The sequence below is a fragment of the Opisthocomus hoazin genome, chromosome 1 (assembly GCF_030867145.1).
Source record: "Opisthocomus hoazin isolate bOpiHoa1 chromosome 1, bOpiHoa1.hap1, whole genome shotgun sequence".
NCBI classification, from domain to species: Eukaryota; Metazoa; Chordata; class Aves; order Opisthocomiformes; family Opisthocomidae; genus Opisthocomus; species Opisthocomus hoazin.
In genome coordinates this window covers 42,408,999-42,426,014 of record NC_134414.1, presented here as the reverse complement: position 1 = coordinate 42,426,014, position 17,016 = coordinate 42,408,999, and the positions used below count along the sequence as shown (strand labels likewise).

The 17,016-nt window shown below is 35.9% G+C and overlaps 1 protein-coding gene across 2 annotated transcripts in view; it reads right to left on the bottom strand.

The window, feature by feature from the left end:
* Positions 1–229: 229 nt before the first annotated feature.
* Positions 230–17,016, bottom strand: part of TDRD3 (tudor domain containing 3) — a 115,016-nt gene continuing 98,229 nt past the window's right edge. Inside the window, exons 13-14 of one of the 2 annotated variants that reach the window (XM_075422715.1) lie at positions 6,226–6,362; positions 230–473 (exon numbers count right to left, since the gene is read on the bottom strand). In XM_075422715.1, coding sequence (XP_075278830.1) covers positions 6,243–6,362 — 120 coding nt within the window. In that variant the 3' untranslated portion in view covers positions 230–473; positions 6,226–6,242. Of the gene's footprint in view, positions 477–6,225; positions 6,363–17,016 lie in introns of both variants that reach the window. The other variant, XM_075422706.1, reaches the window with a different exon arrangement.

Here is a 17,016-nt window from a genome sequence, read left to right as displayed (position 1 = left end):
TTCACTGTACAATAATTAGCTGAAAATTTTTAACGTTTCACTCATGCTAGCCTAAAATCTAAATTAAAGGTCCAATCCTGTCTGCGTTTGAGAAAATATAAATTTCACTTTTACTTTACTAGAAACAATATTAGAACCAAAATCAATTAAAACTGAATAAAAAGTATGATACATTAGTATTATGTTAACTAACAATGGAGGCTCAGTAAAAAGAATACAAGGCAAAGAATAGAATAGTGCACTGTGGTTTTATTGATGGCAGCAATGACAATTTGCCTCTTCCGTATGTAAAAAGTATTCAGCTTCATGTAACTAAGAACTTTAAAAAAGTCTCTTGTGGTGTCAGGTCCAAATTCCTTCTGCTCACATGAGCCTTCTTTGTTCAATCCTGTTGCTTGGAAAAAGCCAGAATTTCTTCTACAAGTCTTCACTAAGTTGGAGATGCCAGTGAATTTCCCCCCACCTCGAGAAGGCTGCTAAATAAAAAAAATAGAAAAGATAAGCATAAAAACTCTCTGCTCTTTGTGCAACATATTCTTTACTGTTATTTTATTTTCGTCCTCCTAGAGTGGGTATCTGCTTTTCAGTACTTACAGAGATATAAGTCTTTAAAAGAATAAATTGGAAAGTTGCACTCCAATGCAATAAACACAATAGGTATAACACACCGAAAGAATGCTTTCTGGCAACAGCTTATCACAAAAATGCAGTTTCTCCATTAGTACAGATTTTATATCAAGTTTGAGAATGTGTAGATTAATTCTCTCTTGGGGCAAAGGAAGACCCAAGAAACAGATAATGAACAAGCACTTACAGGTTCACACTCTTCGGTTCTTTCAAGCTCCTCCAAAAGCTATGACCATTCAAACACTCATTTCTGATTACTTGTTCCCCTTCTTCTTCATACTAACATGGCATTCTATGCAGGAGGTGTAAGCTCAGGATGTATTTTTATTATTGTTAGACTCTAATTCTTATATATTGATCCTCCAGGAGGAGTATCTTATTATACAGACCTGCTGCAGGTAGTATTTGACTCATACCATAAACAACCTAGAGTGGCTTCAAGGGCCCTCAGTGCCGTGCCCTGACAAAATTCTGAGTTAGTGTTCTCTACCTCACACTACTGGATATTAATAAACAATCATTTCTTGGTCAACTGCAATCACAGTGATGTACTGACTACCTCATACTTCTGATACTTCACCTTCACGTGACTACTCTGCTGCTTTGTCTTAATAATATACACCAAGTGAAGAGTTCCTGGAGGTCTGCAGCAATTGTTCTTAACACCTGAAGCACAGAACAGCATGGCAAGCAGCTCATTAGAAGAATAGAATCATGAAACAGTTTGGGTTGGAAGAGACCTTTAGAGGTCATCTAGTCCAACCCCACTGCAGCAAGCAGGGACATCTTCAACTAGATTAGGTTTTTCAGAATCCCGTCCAACCTGACCTTGAACATTTCCAGGAATGGGGCATCTACCACCTCTCTGAGCAACCTGTTCCAGTGTTTCACCGCCCTCATCGTAAAAAATGTCTTCCTTATATCCAGTCTAAGTAAACCCTCATTTAGTTTAAAACCATTACCCCCTGTCCTGTCACAACAGGCCCTGCTAAAATGTCTGTCCCCATCTTTCTTATAAGCTCCTTCTAAGTACCGAAAGACTGCAATCAAGTCTCCCCAGAGCCTTCTCTTCCCCAGGCTAAACAACTCCATGGATCCAAATTCCACTTTCAAAAAACAACTTCGGATTTTAGAAACTTAAGCTTCCTCACACTTAAGACCCCATTATACTGCAGACATAGATTATGAGCTGATAATTATCAATACTTAATCCCAGATTTGCAAAGGCAACTACAACACCTAAATGAGTATGTGGAAAACTAATCCAGGAAGCAGTATAGCTTCATTTCTGCATTGTTGTACTGGTGCTAATAAGTCCTCCCTGTCAAGTGATGTAACATACAGGTAGGTCTAAAGAGCTTTTGGGTCTGAGGTGAAACGTCTACTGCAGGGACCTAATGTTTCATATTCAATACAAATATGGCCAGCAAGCTTTACTTTTAGAATTGTCTAAATTGCTTTTGAAAACAAAGCACCCTGGCATTTTAAATGTTAAATCCTACAATATTAAAATTCTACAGGATTTACCCATTTATAATACAAAATAATCTTCAAGAAGGACTCTGCTTGTCTCTTCAGGAAAAAAAAGTTGATTTAGATAATACAGAGGTACTCCCTGTCAGGGAGTAAAGGTCTCATTTATCAATGATCTGGTGCAGAGGTAAAGCATCCTACAGTGCAAAGTTTTGGTAAACTGATGTCACACTGGATCCCTTATAAATTCCCCTGATAAATCATGTCTTCATCTAAGAAGTTATCAAAAACTTGAAATAAGAACAATATGCCATGCTCTCAAAAGCTCTAAGGAATAAGAGAAGGAGGAAAAAAACATACAGAAGTCCACTTTTAGGAAATGACATTAAATATTCCTGAAATTTTACATGTCAAGACATTAAAGCTACACTGTTGTACAAGTCTGGGTAAGCTGAAAGCAATTTAGAAAAAGACTATGTTTGATTTTCTGCCTACATTTAAAATCAGAAAAGAACTGATTACATGCACCACTTATTTTTGGAAAAGCTTAATAGATTTTCATTACTGGTTTCTCTCTAATTCCACTGTCTTCAACCAGTACTTCATTAGGTCAAACACAATACATTTCAAAATACTACCTAAGTATAACATACATGGTAGCATGAGATGTACTACAGGGGGCTGTAAGCCACTCCTGGTAAACACGTCCACCACAGTATCACAGTAAACATCGCCTCACATCACTGTACCTATAAAACAAGACAAACGAGGGTAGCTACAGTGGACTCTACATGAGCTTCAGAAAGCAAATCTAGCAGGCAAAAGCTAGTCTGTACCACACAGAAAAAGCTTCTGGATACAGCACTAAAATATTTTTATCCTCAAAAAAGATTGTCCATAAAGTGTTCTAAAGCTGAGGAAGAATTTCCACTTTTTGACACTAATCAGAGACAACCACAAATGCCACATTATTAAAGAGAAAGGAGTAAGATGTTCAGTTTTCCAGATATTCACTGGAACACAGTGGCATAGGAAGAAATCCATATTACAATTACCAGACAAAAGAAAGGATTGTTTTGACTGGAACTAATACAGGAGCTAACTATGCTTCCCTAGCACCACCCAACCTCCATATAGAAGGCATCTCTTGCCTCTCTATTTTCTTTTTCTGCCTGAGTGATTTGAGTGTTTCAAGCATCTAAGAACAATGTATGTAATTTCATATCTTCACAACTTCTTTCTGGTATTGACATCTAATGGCTGTTACATTATTTTATGTTGAAATGTAGTTGAGCTTAATACTGGAAATCTTCCAAATACAAGCCTAAATCTGATAAAGCAGCTAGCTAAAATAGCTAGATTTAGCAAATCGTTTAAATATAAAATACACAAATATTCTGACTACATTTTAGACATTTAGAGATAGTTTCTACTTAATTGAAGTTCAAGACAATTCAGTTACAGCAGCCAAAAATGGCATTGAATGCTTTGATCTAAATGGAATGAATCTTTCTATCAAGCAGTAAGTTGTATTTTCTCATAATGAATTGCTGTTTATAGTGATGACTATTTCAGATAACTCCTACAATATTTGCTAATTGTATTGTTGAAGATAAAGCACCTAATATTCCAACAGAGTTAGACTTACAAAAGTAGACAAAATTTACCAGGTTTAAGCTGCCACTGACTGTACATTGCACTGGGTTAATAAATTCAATTTCGGATGACAAATCGGCACTATCTATCTAACTTGAGCAGATGTTGAAGTAAACAGTCCTGGGTCAAAACAGGACACAGAAAAGATCTCATTTCACCAACTGAGGAAGAGAGTTCTAAATTATGATGAAGAAAAAGAAGGACATATCTGGAAGTACTGTCAATAAAAGAGGTATTTTTTAAAGAAAAGTAAGTAGTTGCTGAAAAACTATATTCAGCTTCATGACACATTTTCTAAAATATATCTTGACTTTTTTATTTCCCCCTGGATGAGTCCATTGCTACTTGTTGACAAATGCTTTTAGGTTTAACCGACACTTTATTTAGAGAGGTCTAACAGGAAACAACAGTATTTGAACTGGGGCAGGCGAAGGGCTGTAACTGGTTTTTTTAATGGTAAGTAGGTTTTGATACCGAGTCTACTGTCCATTTAAACCTGGATCCTGTTAGAATCTTCAAAGCAAGGTGTAAGAAAACCTGCAAGCAACAACCACTTGTGCCTTAGAAAGGTTGTTGCTTATTCGCCAACAATTCATTCACTCTTCTTGAGATACAGGAGTTGCTATCACTGTCTCTGGATGTCTGTTCTCCCCTTTCTCCCAGCTGACCAACGCCAAATACAACTGTCCAGATTTCTACTGTAAAATTAGAAAAATACCAAAAATAGTACCTGGAGACATAAAAAAACCTCCTTGCTTTTGACTGCTGTCTACATTGAGCACATTTCGTTCAGCTGATCACACTGACACTCCTGAGTCAACTGAGTCAGTTTAGAACTCAGCTCAGTGCATATATCAGAACTATTTCTGCATAAATTATCTCATGACATGTTTATTGATAGTGATTGATACACTTACTTAAAATAGTAAATCAAATTATATGGGCAAAACCAGAATAATTATCACCTTGGCAAGAGTTAGGAACAATTTTTGCTCTTATACTGCCAGCAGTCCCCCAAATGAAAAGGGTATTTTTGCATATGATTAAAAAAGTAGAACCATACATTACTGTATGTCAGAAATATCAAAAGCTGCAGAGATCTGCGGCATCTGTTAAGTCACCTGAAGGTGGAGGACTGGAGCAAGGAAAGCAACTAAAAAGAGCTCAGTAAAAATAAACTGGCTATTGCGGGGGAGGGGAATCAGATTCAAGACAAAGACACGTTGTATGTGTACATCAAATAGCATGCGACTTTACAAAGCTTTCTTCATTCAGGATAGACTTTTAATCAGCGTTTGAAAATTAAGGATTTAGAAGATCCACAAGTGACGTGAAAGCAGCTCAGCATGCTTGATTTGTTTAGCAAAAGAATTATAACTGTTTCATCTGACTGGCCTTTTTTTGACTTCTGAATCTACATATCAGGTGTATTTTCTGAGGATGATATATAATCCCTGAATTTCTGCTAATTAATAAAGCATAAATTAATAAAGTACAGGTGCAAGCACACCCTCAAGATTCAGAGTATGGTAAATATTCTTAGGCCTTGTACCTCCCCATCACGAGCTCACAGATTTTACATTTTAGCATTGCAAATTCTCCTTCTCATGCTAAGCAATACAACAGAAAGAATATTAATTCACATAAAGGGCTCACAAGAAGTACAATGTGGGACCTTGGACAGAGACAGGCAGTACTGAGCTCAGCAGGGACTGCAGCCACTGATTTCAGAGAAGCTGGTCTGATGTATGTGAATGAGAGAAACGTGCTGCGGCTCTCAGGTGAAAAAGCATCAAGTAAAAGCTTGCACAGTTGACATGACTCCTTACATAAAGCAAAGTTAAAAATCTATTTGCCAAAGTGTTTTTATTGCCTTCCCTCTTCCCGCAGGTATATTAAGTCTCTTACTACAGCCACAAAAACCACAGAGGCAGAGATATCCAACTTCTATCATAAATATACCAATATCCCCCAAACATTTAGAAGCAGTATGCTAAACATATCTTCCATGTAGGTGACTGCAAAAAGTGGTTTCTAAACTAAAAAGACAGAGTCATAAAACTTTCACTTCTAAGGCACTGATTTAATTTCCATAGTTCTCCATAGGTGTAGCAATCACTACTCTGTGCCTGTTCCTTATAAAAAAGATTACCACTATTAAACAAAGTCAGTCACACATCTGCTGTTCTTTAATATTTTATTTTTTTTTTAAATGAGAAACAAGGTTTTTCTAGGAATTTTAAATTGTCTACTTGCTTGGAAAACTGTGGTTACAATAATTTATTTGTTCAAAATATTCATCATCTGCAACTGAATCCTGAGGGTTCTTATACAACCAACTACTGGCAAAGTTGTAGAAAGTTCTGTCAAACTTCACAAAGACTGAAGAACACTGAAGTATACAACAATGCAGATCTACTTTTCTTGAATCCTAAACCTGTAAATAAAACGTCAAAATAATATATTTACCTTTTATTTCTTATTAATCAGTTTCTAGCTCTTGGGGGTTGATAAAATTGTTGAGTAGGTCGTGTGGACCGTCTTGGCTGACCGTCACCTCCTCTGCGGAATTCTAGAGTTTGCTCATATGTTTCTTCTTCCTCATCCTGCAGGTAAACAGCATTCTTTTAAATGGAAGTGTAGGTAAATGCATTATACATGAGTAGGTATATGCATACATAGATAGACACAACACATACACACACACACGTATGGATGAATGCATGCACACATAGCAACGGCTGCTTCTGTGCTTAATAAAGTAAGTGAGATAACAGGGGTGGGTTTCTAAAACGCAAGAAAGCTAACAAAAACAAGATGAAGAATCTCAAAATTCAGTCCTCATGGCAGCAGCAGAAGTTATTAAATATTTGCAGAAAAAAAGCATATATATTAAAGCAAAATTATTTTCCAAGAGTCATACAGGCAGCAAACTCAAGAAGCAAGATAACCTCAATAACATGCCAGAGCAAGAGAATTATCAGCTTTGGGCAGTTTACAAATGTGTGTGGAATAAAATAAAAGTTTTAAAGTTATACACAGTTCAACCTTGGTTTATTTAATATCCTAATACTACACTGTAGCAGACACCAGGTCCGGAGGGAACATGCTGTAAGAAATCCACTTTTGCGAAAAAGTACTGAATATACAATTTTTAATTCCTTTTCACTCACAACATAGGAACACACACAAATACAAACCAAGAGCATTGAATGATTCATTAACAGTTTGTCAACACGTCCAACACCCAGGAACTGTCTTACAGCACAGCATGCGTATAACAAACAGTAAACAAGTCACAGCAGTAAATTATTTCACTCAGAGACAGAAAGGAAAATCTACAGCCTAAGTTTCTTTCTGTTGTGAAAAGTCAGATCTTGACTCAAAAAGTGCCCCTTTCTGAATCACCCTACATACCAATAAACATGCATTTTTAAAATAACAGACAACCACATTCCTCATGGCAAGGTCTCCTATTTACAGGGCATGTGCGTGGTCACAGCTAAATTTCCAGAACAACAGATTAAGCTCTACTACAGAGAGTCTGCAGTAACTGTAGAAGAAAATAGATTTCAACACAATTGAATACAGCATAATTGAATTATATTTAGTTTCACTGTAGCCAGAGGCTGAGAACCATGGAATTCTGCCATAAAACTTACTTTTCTCGGTGTACCTCTTTTGCTGCTTGCAGCACAATCGATTCCCTCATATAAAGAGGTTGAGAGACGCCGATTAACAAACAAAAAAAAGGCAGATGTCTACCCCTAGTACAAACCTTTAACTCAGCATATAAAGTGATCTCCCATCACTGACAACGCAAGCTGTACTAGCACCAAAATGCTATGTTAGATGCCTGAAGTGTTGTGAATACCTTCAGCTCTTTCGGTATACTTCAAAAAACCTGAATAGCTGAAAATTATTCCACATTAATTGCCAAAAGAGTAAAGAAAGGCGCAATTGAAAGTTTTCTTAGAATACTTTGCCAAAGCTTCGGTCTAACATAAAAGAGCTCACTCTTCAAGAATAAACTGGTGAACTTTCATGTGCTTGGTATCTGGATTTCTCCAAAACTGGAAAACTAAATGGCACATATGCATGACTGAAAATTCAGCAATGCATACTGGTGTTTTCAAGAGACTGTAGTGAATTAGACATTAATATTCTCTTGGTAGTCTGCTCAAGAACAGAAATTAAATAGTTTAGTACATTGCATCTCACCTGTAACAGTCACCCTCTTTCTGAGAATAAGTACATTGGAGCAGATTTCTAGTGCAGCAAATCTTCATCAAATCTCAAAGTTAATGTTGTTGATCCTTGGAATTCAGTAAAATCAAATTAAAACTATAATTTGTCTTACACATTTCTATGTTGGTGTAGTTGTCTTTACACACAGAATGAAGAGTTTCAGATACATACAATCCAATTCAAGTATTTTTATTACAATAGGCAAGAGTGAAATATGAAATCACATCCACTTTCTTAAGGCTCTGAATGAAATAAAAGCAAGCAATGAGACAAATGATAATAAGAATGCACGAGCAACAGAAGACCTTTCAACTGTTCCCCCGTTCTTCTCTATGCCCAGTGGCTCCTCACAGAGTTACTGAACATCTTGTTGAAGTCTGCCATCTTCACACCAGATGACACACTGGCATCTGTTTCTTGGGTCTTACCTATTCACATTTGATCCTAACTGGATCTAACATTCTCCAAAATAACAATTTGCCAAACCATATCTTTATTAAACACTGTTTCTTGCTTTGCTCCTTTTGGTCCACCATTCTTGATCACTGACCCTCAATCCACCACTGCTGATCTTGCACCCTCTTCCTCTTGCAATTTCACTTTATTTCCATCTTCAGGATTTTTTCTGGATTCATCTTTATCTCAATTTACTTTAAAATCTCTCTACCCCACGCTCAAAATTTCCATCCCTCTTCTCAAACAGCATCCACCCTTTGCAGGCAAAACTTCGTATCTGTAATGTTCACTTCCTTGCTTTTTCTGTCCTTCAACCTAAAAACTTCATCCGTCCACACTTCCGCCATTATAACTCTGCAGTCAACCAGGTCACACATCTTGCCACCAACTCTATTTCTCCAATCGGTCCTGCTGCTTGCTTTCAATTTATCAGTTGCTTGTGACTCATTCTAACTTATTCCATTTCCTACTACTTTATCCATGTAAGATGTAGATTACATTTTACAAAGCAAAGGTGAACACAAATCTCTCTTAGAGCACTTTCATTCTCATTCTATTACCAGCAGAGGTTTCATATTAGTACACTACTCCAAAAACTTACATATTTTATTACCTCCATCCTTCAGCTTATTATTCATTATTTAGCTAATATTTCAGGATCCAGGACTGAGTTTTCTAGTACTTGCACAATGTCCACCAACAGCTACTCTGAGATTAAATGATACCACCAAGCACAACTGCGAAACATAGCAATAACTGGCAAATCCATACGAAAACACAAGGAAAGGTTTATAACACAAACAACGAAATGTACAAAGAAATTATTGCAGTAACAGATTACAATGACATGAGAGAGACCGTGGAGGATGTCAGCATTCTTTAGGTATTTAAAATGAGATGGTCCACCCAAGTGACTACCAGCATGTGTTTACATAAAATAATTAAACGGATTTCATAGCTGCAGAATAAAGTTAAAAACCCAGCATTTAACCCAGCATTTAACATACTTTCACAACCGATTTACTCTTAAAGGTAACTATATTAGAGCAGAATAAATTTATATTTCATTAAAAACTTTCTCATTGAATTTCAATTGCAACACTTCTTTCAGTGCATTTGAAAGAACTGTTCAGAAACTTTTTTTTTTTAAATACAGTCCTTTAAGTGAATACTTACTGTATAACTTCTGAGATCAATGAATAGGTGGATGACAGTAAAGAGCAGGACAGAATTTATGCATTACACACAAAAGCTTTGCTGAATGTTCTGCTCGCATATATTTAGGATGCGGCTGCAAGTCACATCCGAGCAGCTCCAACAGTTTGCAACCTACACAGCAGTTACCTCTGACTATTCCTGCTTATGAACAGAAATTTCTGCTCTGTTCACTGGGCCCTTCTGCTCAGGCTTTTCAGTTATAGCTCTCTGTGGGCTACTAAGGGTTAAGCACCAGAACCTGTGCAAGGAGGCATGCAGGAGCAATGTGGGGCCAGGAACCACAGAATGAAGAAGAGACAGAAGGCAAAGAAAGCAGAAGACATTTTCCCTTTCAGTAATGTCAAACCACTGATTCAGTTTAAGCTGTAGTTTTAACTTCAACCACATACCCAACGTATGGAAAACTTGCTGGACTCAGCACAAAGAAAGAGTGCTTGCTTGCTTGCAAAATGAACTTCTCTTTCATGTGCTGTGCACTTCAACTCCCATTTCCCGCTCCAGATTTCATACCTCTGTGCAGGGCCCACTATGCTGGCAACAGCTGTCTCCTCCTGTTAACACACCAAGTGATGCCTTGTTTTTCTGGGTAAATTCCTTTCTTCACTTGCTTTTTTCACCTAATCTTCCAGTGTTGATCTCCTTGCATATTTTAATCTTTGATTTTTGCACTTTTTACTTACCCATACTTGTAACAATCGAAAATAAACTCTAAGCTTTTCCAGGCATATTAAGAAAAACCCCAAACAAACACAAATCCCAACCACGCTACGGCCATATTGAAAAAATTCACAAGTTTCCCAGAAAAAGCTGAACTTACATATTTAAATTGCAATATACAACATATGCCATATTTTAAAGAAAAAAATAATTGACTAAAGTGTCTACAGTATTCCCTTAAACTTTTATGTTATCTGAATATTTAAATGGATTCTTAGAACTCCATAACAAAGAAGAATGAAAACAGTATTTTATGTAAAAAATAGTCAGTCATTTAAAAAAAGCTCAAGTGAAGTTATACAATCTCAGACCACCTTTAGGACATAATTTCAAAAATTACTATCAAATGAGATGTGAAAATTCCAAGTAAATTATCATGAATACAGAATTTTCAAGGATCTTAACCAAGTACTGACTTTATGAGAAGCACACTTGGTTAAGTGTCTGTTACAGAGTAATTCAACATATTTGCTCTTGATCAATTTTCTTTGCAAGTTAAGCTTGTTAGTTAAAATATCAGTTCCTCTCAGAGTAATCCTTGTGAGCTTGCAGATGCTCACAATTTTTTTTTCACTGTACACAACACATCTGTATTAGACTGGGCCTACGGCCATACAAATTTCTGAATTAAATTGTGAGAAGGAGAAGTAGGATTCAAGGTTATACTGCTAGACTTGCACAGAGCTGACCCGTCACTGCTGTCACATAATTAATATAAACTCTTAGCCCTAATTATGTGCCTTTAAAGAAGTCAGGGTGGCAATACACATTTTTAGAAAAATACACTTTTAGTATGCTTGCACATATCATGGAAGACATTGCAGTGATGTATCACTGATGACTAAAAGTACACATAACTAATCGTAAGGATATGGCCATGTTTAAATAAAAATGTTATTAAATATTTACAATGTAGCAAATACATGCTGAAGTTTCTAAAATTAACTTTTAATATATCATTTGGAATGTTAATGATAAGATCCACAATTATTATTGCTACTTAACTCTTGCCTGGATATTTTGAAGTGTATCATCATACCACAACTAAATATTTTTATAAGCGAAACAACTTAAGTAAAGCAATCAACTGTGTGACACCCTTAAATTTACAACCTAATTCTGACATGTAGGCTGTACTGCCATGGACAGTTGCACTAGAGTAATGTCTGGCTTTTGCTGAAACTTTTCCTTTCTCTTCTCCTGCACCTTTTTCATCACTCTTCTTTCCACTTTTCCTTTCTCGCTCAGGCATACAGTTACAACCTTAAACTAATGCAGGTTCAAAATGCAGAACGGTCAGGATTAAGGAGGAAGAACTGCTTCCCTCTCTCAAAGCCGACAGCTAGTCGTCAGCCCAGTCCACCAAATCACACTTTTAGTCACTCTTCATAAATTCTTTTTCCATTAAAATAATCTTAGGAATGTGCAATTAGCCTGGCCTTATTCAAATATTATGAATCTGTGAAACAGATTTTGACATTAGAAACAATTAATCAAGAACAATTAAAAGTATCTCCGAGGAGGATAATAACTTACAAACTGATGTGGAACTTACAGCTTCTTACCAAAGAGTGTGCGTGTTTGTGCGCACGCATGTCATAGAGAACAGTCCTAAAGTTACTATTTAAACGCAGACTTAAAACAAAACCTACTCAGGACTTCGACATTTTTTAGTTAATCTCCAGCTATCATCCATGTCCTTCTAATGCAGATTCATTTTTGTAGTATAGAGTTCAGTTTTTTGTGGTTTTACATCTCTTAGTAAACACGACCTGCTCCAATTTTTTATAACCTAAACACCATGATAGTTTTCAAAATTTGAAATAATTTTAATGGATTTTAAGCAAACTCAGAACTTGACACAGATTATCCAGATTTCTAATTAACTTTAAATTAAGCTAAAGAACAAAACCATTAACTTCTGATAACACTGGTAACTTTACACGTCACTTGTGAAAATAAAGTGACAGAAAAGCAAAGACAATTAAAAAAATAAAAAAACTACCTCCTCCTTCTTCAATCATGAATGAAAGGGAAAAAATTCACAAGACATATGAAAGGCAATACGCATTTTCTAACTCACTAGACCAGAACAACGACATTCAAGCTACATTCTTTCTTTCATCCTTCCCCATTAGGTCTGTCTTTCTCCACGTTCATATTTCTAGGTATCCAGATATATTTTACTGAGGTGACAAAAAAGAGCTAAAATAAGCACTTATCTTCTGTATTGGATGAGAAAAATTTTGATATTCAGACTATTCATTGAAAAGTGTATAGAAGACCTATAGAACACCAAGACTACATCTGTAAATTATTCAAACAAATGCAAAACAAAAATCCCAAAACAGAAAATATTCACACGTGCTTTTTCTAACTTTTCTCTCTCACACTGAGAAAGTATTTTTTTAGTGTTGACTTCTGGATACAACCATCAAGTTGGTGAACTATGAGACATTTAATCAATCGACTAACCAGGTTCTACTGTAATGTATGGAAACAGCTGCATGGTTCTAAAACAGCAAGAAGAAACAAAATAGGAAGTAAATGAAAACATCCCATACACTGGAATTGTTTGCCCTTATTGTCTAAATGGAATTTTTTAAAAGCAATGCACTTTTATCCTGAATTAGGAAGAATCCGTAGGTCTGCTCAAAAAGAAAACATTTTAATTTTAAAATAAGTTTCTATCAAGAACTTTTAATTCAACCTAATTTTAAATTTCCTCTAATAGTATAACCCTGAGGAAATTTGACTTTGGCCACTTCCAGTAAGGAAGCTCATTTCCATCACCAGCAGGGACTACATAGGACTTCAAAGATATTTCTTACCAACTGCATTGGTACATTGGCACTATTTTCTGTATGAAAAGGATGTGTAGGATAACAACAGTAAAGGATTTATAGAGTATACACATTCTTCTCCCACTTGAAAGTCACAAGCCTATAAGCATCTAGCTACATATGGGACATTACAAGCATTAGATAATTAGTACGGGTGACATACACATATATAAACATGTATATACTACAGGTATAGTACTCCATATGTAACTCTGATTTGACTTTGACATCAAAACCACCAATAGCTTTGCTGAAGCTTTTAGCTTTAGCTTCACTATAGTAAAATGTTCTATTATACTATACAACATAAGACAGTAGTGCCAGAAATTGCAGTGTTACAGAAACTGATTTACTGCAAAATCTTAACATAACTTTAATTGTCTTTCACGGGATACAATTGACTTGCTGTATTGTACTGCATGATTTACTAAAAACCTCCTGAGACTTTGAACTGCAACTACACAACTACTGTTTGTTGCCATTCTACATACAGCCAGAATAATTCCTACCCATTTACATAACACTTTAACCTACTATACCGGTGTCCTCTTTCTTCTACTGTTTCTCAATCTGTATGTGATTTTTATGTACTATACAAATAAAACACTACATTTTACTTTCAAGGTCTGTTTAAACCATTTTATGCAACAGGGAAATTCAGTTAATGGTTTCCCCAATGTGGGAGTAGTCAAATTCTAAAGTTACTGATAAACAAACTTGCTGTAATGTCATTTAAAAAAACCCAACAAAATATAAAAGACATACACAAACTATTTGTTTCCCTTCTTTACACTTAGAAAAAGGAATTGATCCTTATGAGGGTATGTCTAGGTCTCTGCTGAGCACATACAGGCCACAAGTAAATATGTTCCTAACCATGGTACGTAAAAATAGGTGGCATGGAGCTATGCCATAAAATCTATTGCTTTTTCATTTTGAAAATAAAAATTTTAAAATGATCATTCCCTGAGCAGTCTTTTCTTTAGCATCAGAAATAAATGAATGATAATAAAACTTTTGTTGACTTTCACTAGTCAAACACCAGAAATCAAATAATTTTACATTTTCTTAGCCCTTTTTTGTAAAACTCGTATTCTTCAGGGCCAGCAACTAAAGCCTTAATACACAGCAATTTAAGATATTAGATTACAATAAATGTTTCAGTAGTCCTGAAAAAAATGGATATGCACTGTTAACATCTTTAATTAGACTTATCTAATTTTTCCTCTACTGAAAATACAAGCTGAGACAGCAGCAACCGAGTGGAGCTGGGCTTGTTTAACCTGAAAAAGAGAAGGCTGAGAGGGGACCTTATAAATGCTTCTAAATATTTTCAGGGTGGGTGTCAGGAGGATGGGGCCAGACTCTTTTCAGTGGTGCCCAGCGACAGGACAAGGGGCAATGGGCACAAACTGAAGCTCAGGAAGTTCCAGCTGAACATGAAGAACTTCTTCACTCTGAGGGTGATGAGCACCAGAACAGGTTGCCCAGAGAGGCTGTGGAGTCTCCTCTGGAGATATCAAAAACTTGCCTGGACAAGGTCCTGTGCAGACTGCTCTAGGTGACCCTGCTTTGGCAGAAGGGCTGGATCAGATGATCCAGAGAGGTCCCTTCCAATCCCTGCCATTCTGTGATTCTGATTGTTAAACAGCTAATTTTTAAATGATTGTGTTACGACAATATACATCTCGAGTTTTGAGTGAAGCAATAAACATTATATACCAAGTGACAGAAAAATTGTAGATTCTCCAGAAAAATCAAGAAATGGAAAACCGATGGATGGACAAGGAAAAGAATTACATATTTAAATCTGGACCACTAAAAGCAACACAAGAGTTAACTTGGAATCAGACATTTTTCTGTACTTCATTGCCTTTCTTCAACTCTGAAAACAAAGCACTCATTTATTTTCCAAACAGACTACATGTCAGTTATATTGCCATAAAACTAGGATAATGTAAGCCTGGGGTATGATTATCCCACAGACATTTTGCTAGCTTATCTGTTCCCCTTAAGGGTATTGTACAGGTTATTCATACTTGCAGTCATTCCCATGGCACATATTAAAATAAATGTGCAACTCTTCTTGTGAGGTTTGTGCTTGAAACAAACATTCCCACCTGCAAGTTGTCACCATGTTCTTAACAGAAAATAGTAATGAATTTTAAAAGTTCCTTAGAAATACATATTTAAGCCATTCACACCATATCCCCAAAACAAAACAGAAATACAAACTTCTATTAGTAAAAGCTTTTTCACATTGAGTAGTATCAATATCAAACTATAAATATTTAAAGGTTTCTTCTAATAATTTTAAAAAGAAAAGTAGATACACTGATGTGAGAACTGCTATGTAAATAACACGCGAACAGAAGACACATCAAGTTTTCTCAATTCAGCAAGAAGAAAGCCACAAACTAGAAGTAGCGATGTTTTCAACAAAACACATGAATTTAACAATCTGCAATCTGTAACAGTAACCACTGTAAGGACTTATGTGCCGTAAGCAATAATGTTACTATAAGGAGTAACTGTGTCAGTTTTTGGAAACCAGAAGCAATTCAGGCCCCATCTCCATCCCTTATCCCATACACAACTCTTAACCCTTCCCTCTCCCTAGCTTATTCCTTTTTTTTTTATTTACTAAAAAAAAAAAAAAAATATATTCATCTAGTCTTTCAGAACATCAAGTTGAATGAAGACCTCTCGAAAGGTCTGGTTTACATTGGTAATGCACACTCCTAAACATACAGCCAAAAGGAACACTTGCATAGACTTGGGAAAAAAATTCAGCATTTGGTTTCCTTGCACTAAGTGCACCCGTAACCAAAACCACACGCATCCATATTAGTGAAAAAAGTATTTGGTTTATTGCTGGTATTATTTTAGTATGTAATCAGAAAATTCAGCCAACAAAAAAATTCAGAAAGAGAACACTAAGTGATAGTATGAGAAATTATCTAATGCTTTACTGTTAGGGCACAAAACCGTTATCAAAAACTAAACAGGGAAGCAGTCAGTTTCAGTGACACTTTAGGTGAAACAGAATGCTGTGTGCACACACCCACCCACGACAAAATTTGGCATAAAATCCCCAACGTCAAACATACACACGTATATCCAGTAAACAAACACCTATGTGATTTTACTTGTGAATGACCAATTGCACAAAAATATTTAGAAAGTAAAACACGGCAAAAGGTATTTAAATAAATATACAGAAAAATTTTAAACAAACAAATATAACCAACTCCTAACTATAGAAAACCAAACCAAAACTGCTTACAGGTGGTGCACAGACACAGCAATTTAAACAATTCTTAAAAATTAAACTGCCCATGAAGCCACTCAGAACAGCCCCATATAAACAGAGTATCTTAATGTCAGTCAGGGCCTCTATATTACATATACACTATAAGCTTACATTTAAAAAAAAAATATACAACAAATTGCAACTATTTTTTCAATTATTAGCCACTATTTAAAAAAAAAAAATAGACCATGTCATCCTGAAAGTTTTACAACAGGTTCAAGAAATTACCATGGGCAAAATATAGCTATAAACATTAGGAACTTTTTAAACTGTTCCAGGATAGAAAAGAGCTCTAAAATCTAAACCTCAACACACTTTTAGGTCTACACATAATTAGTCAGTAATTTAGGACCAAAATAAAAAAAAAAAACCCAACGCTTTTTTATGTGTAGGAAAAGCAAAAGCACTCCATAATACCCCCCCCCCCCCCCCCCCATCAATTTACTCATGTTTGCAACACTTTGC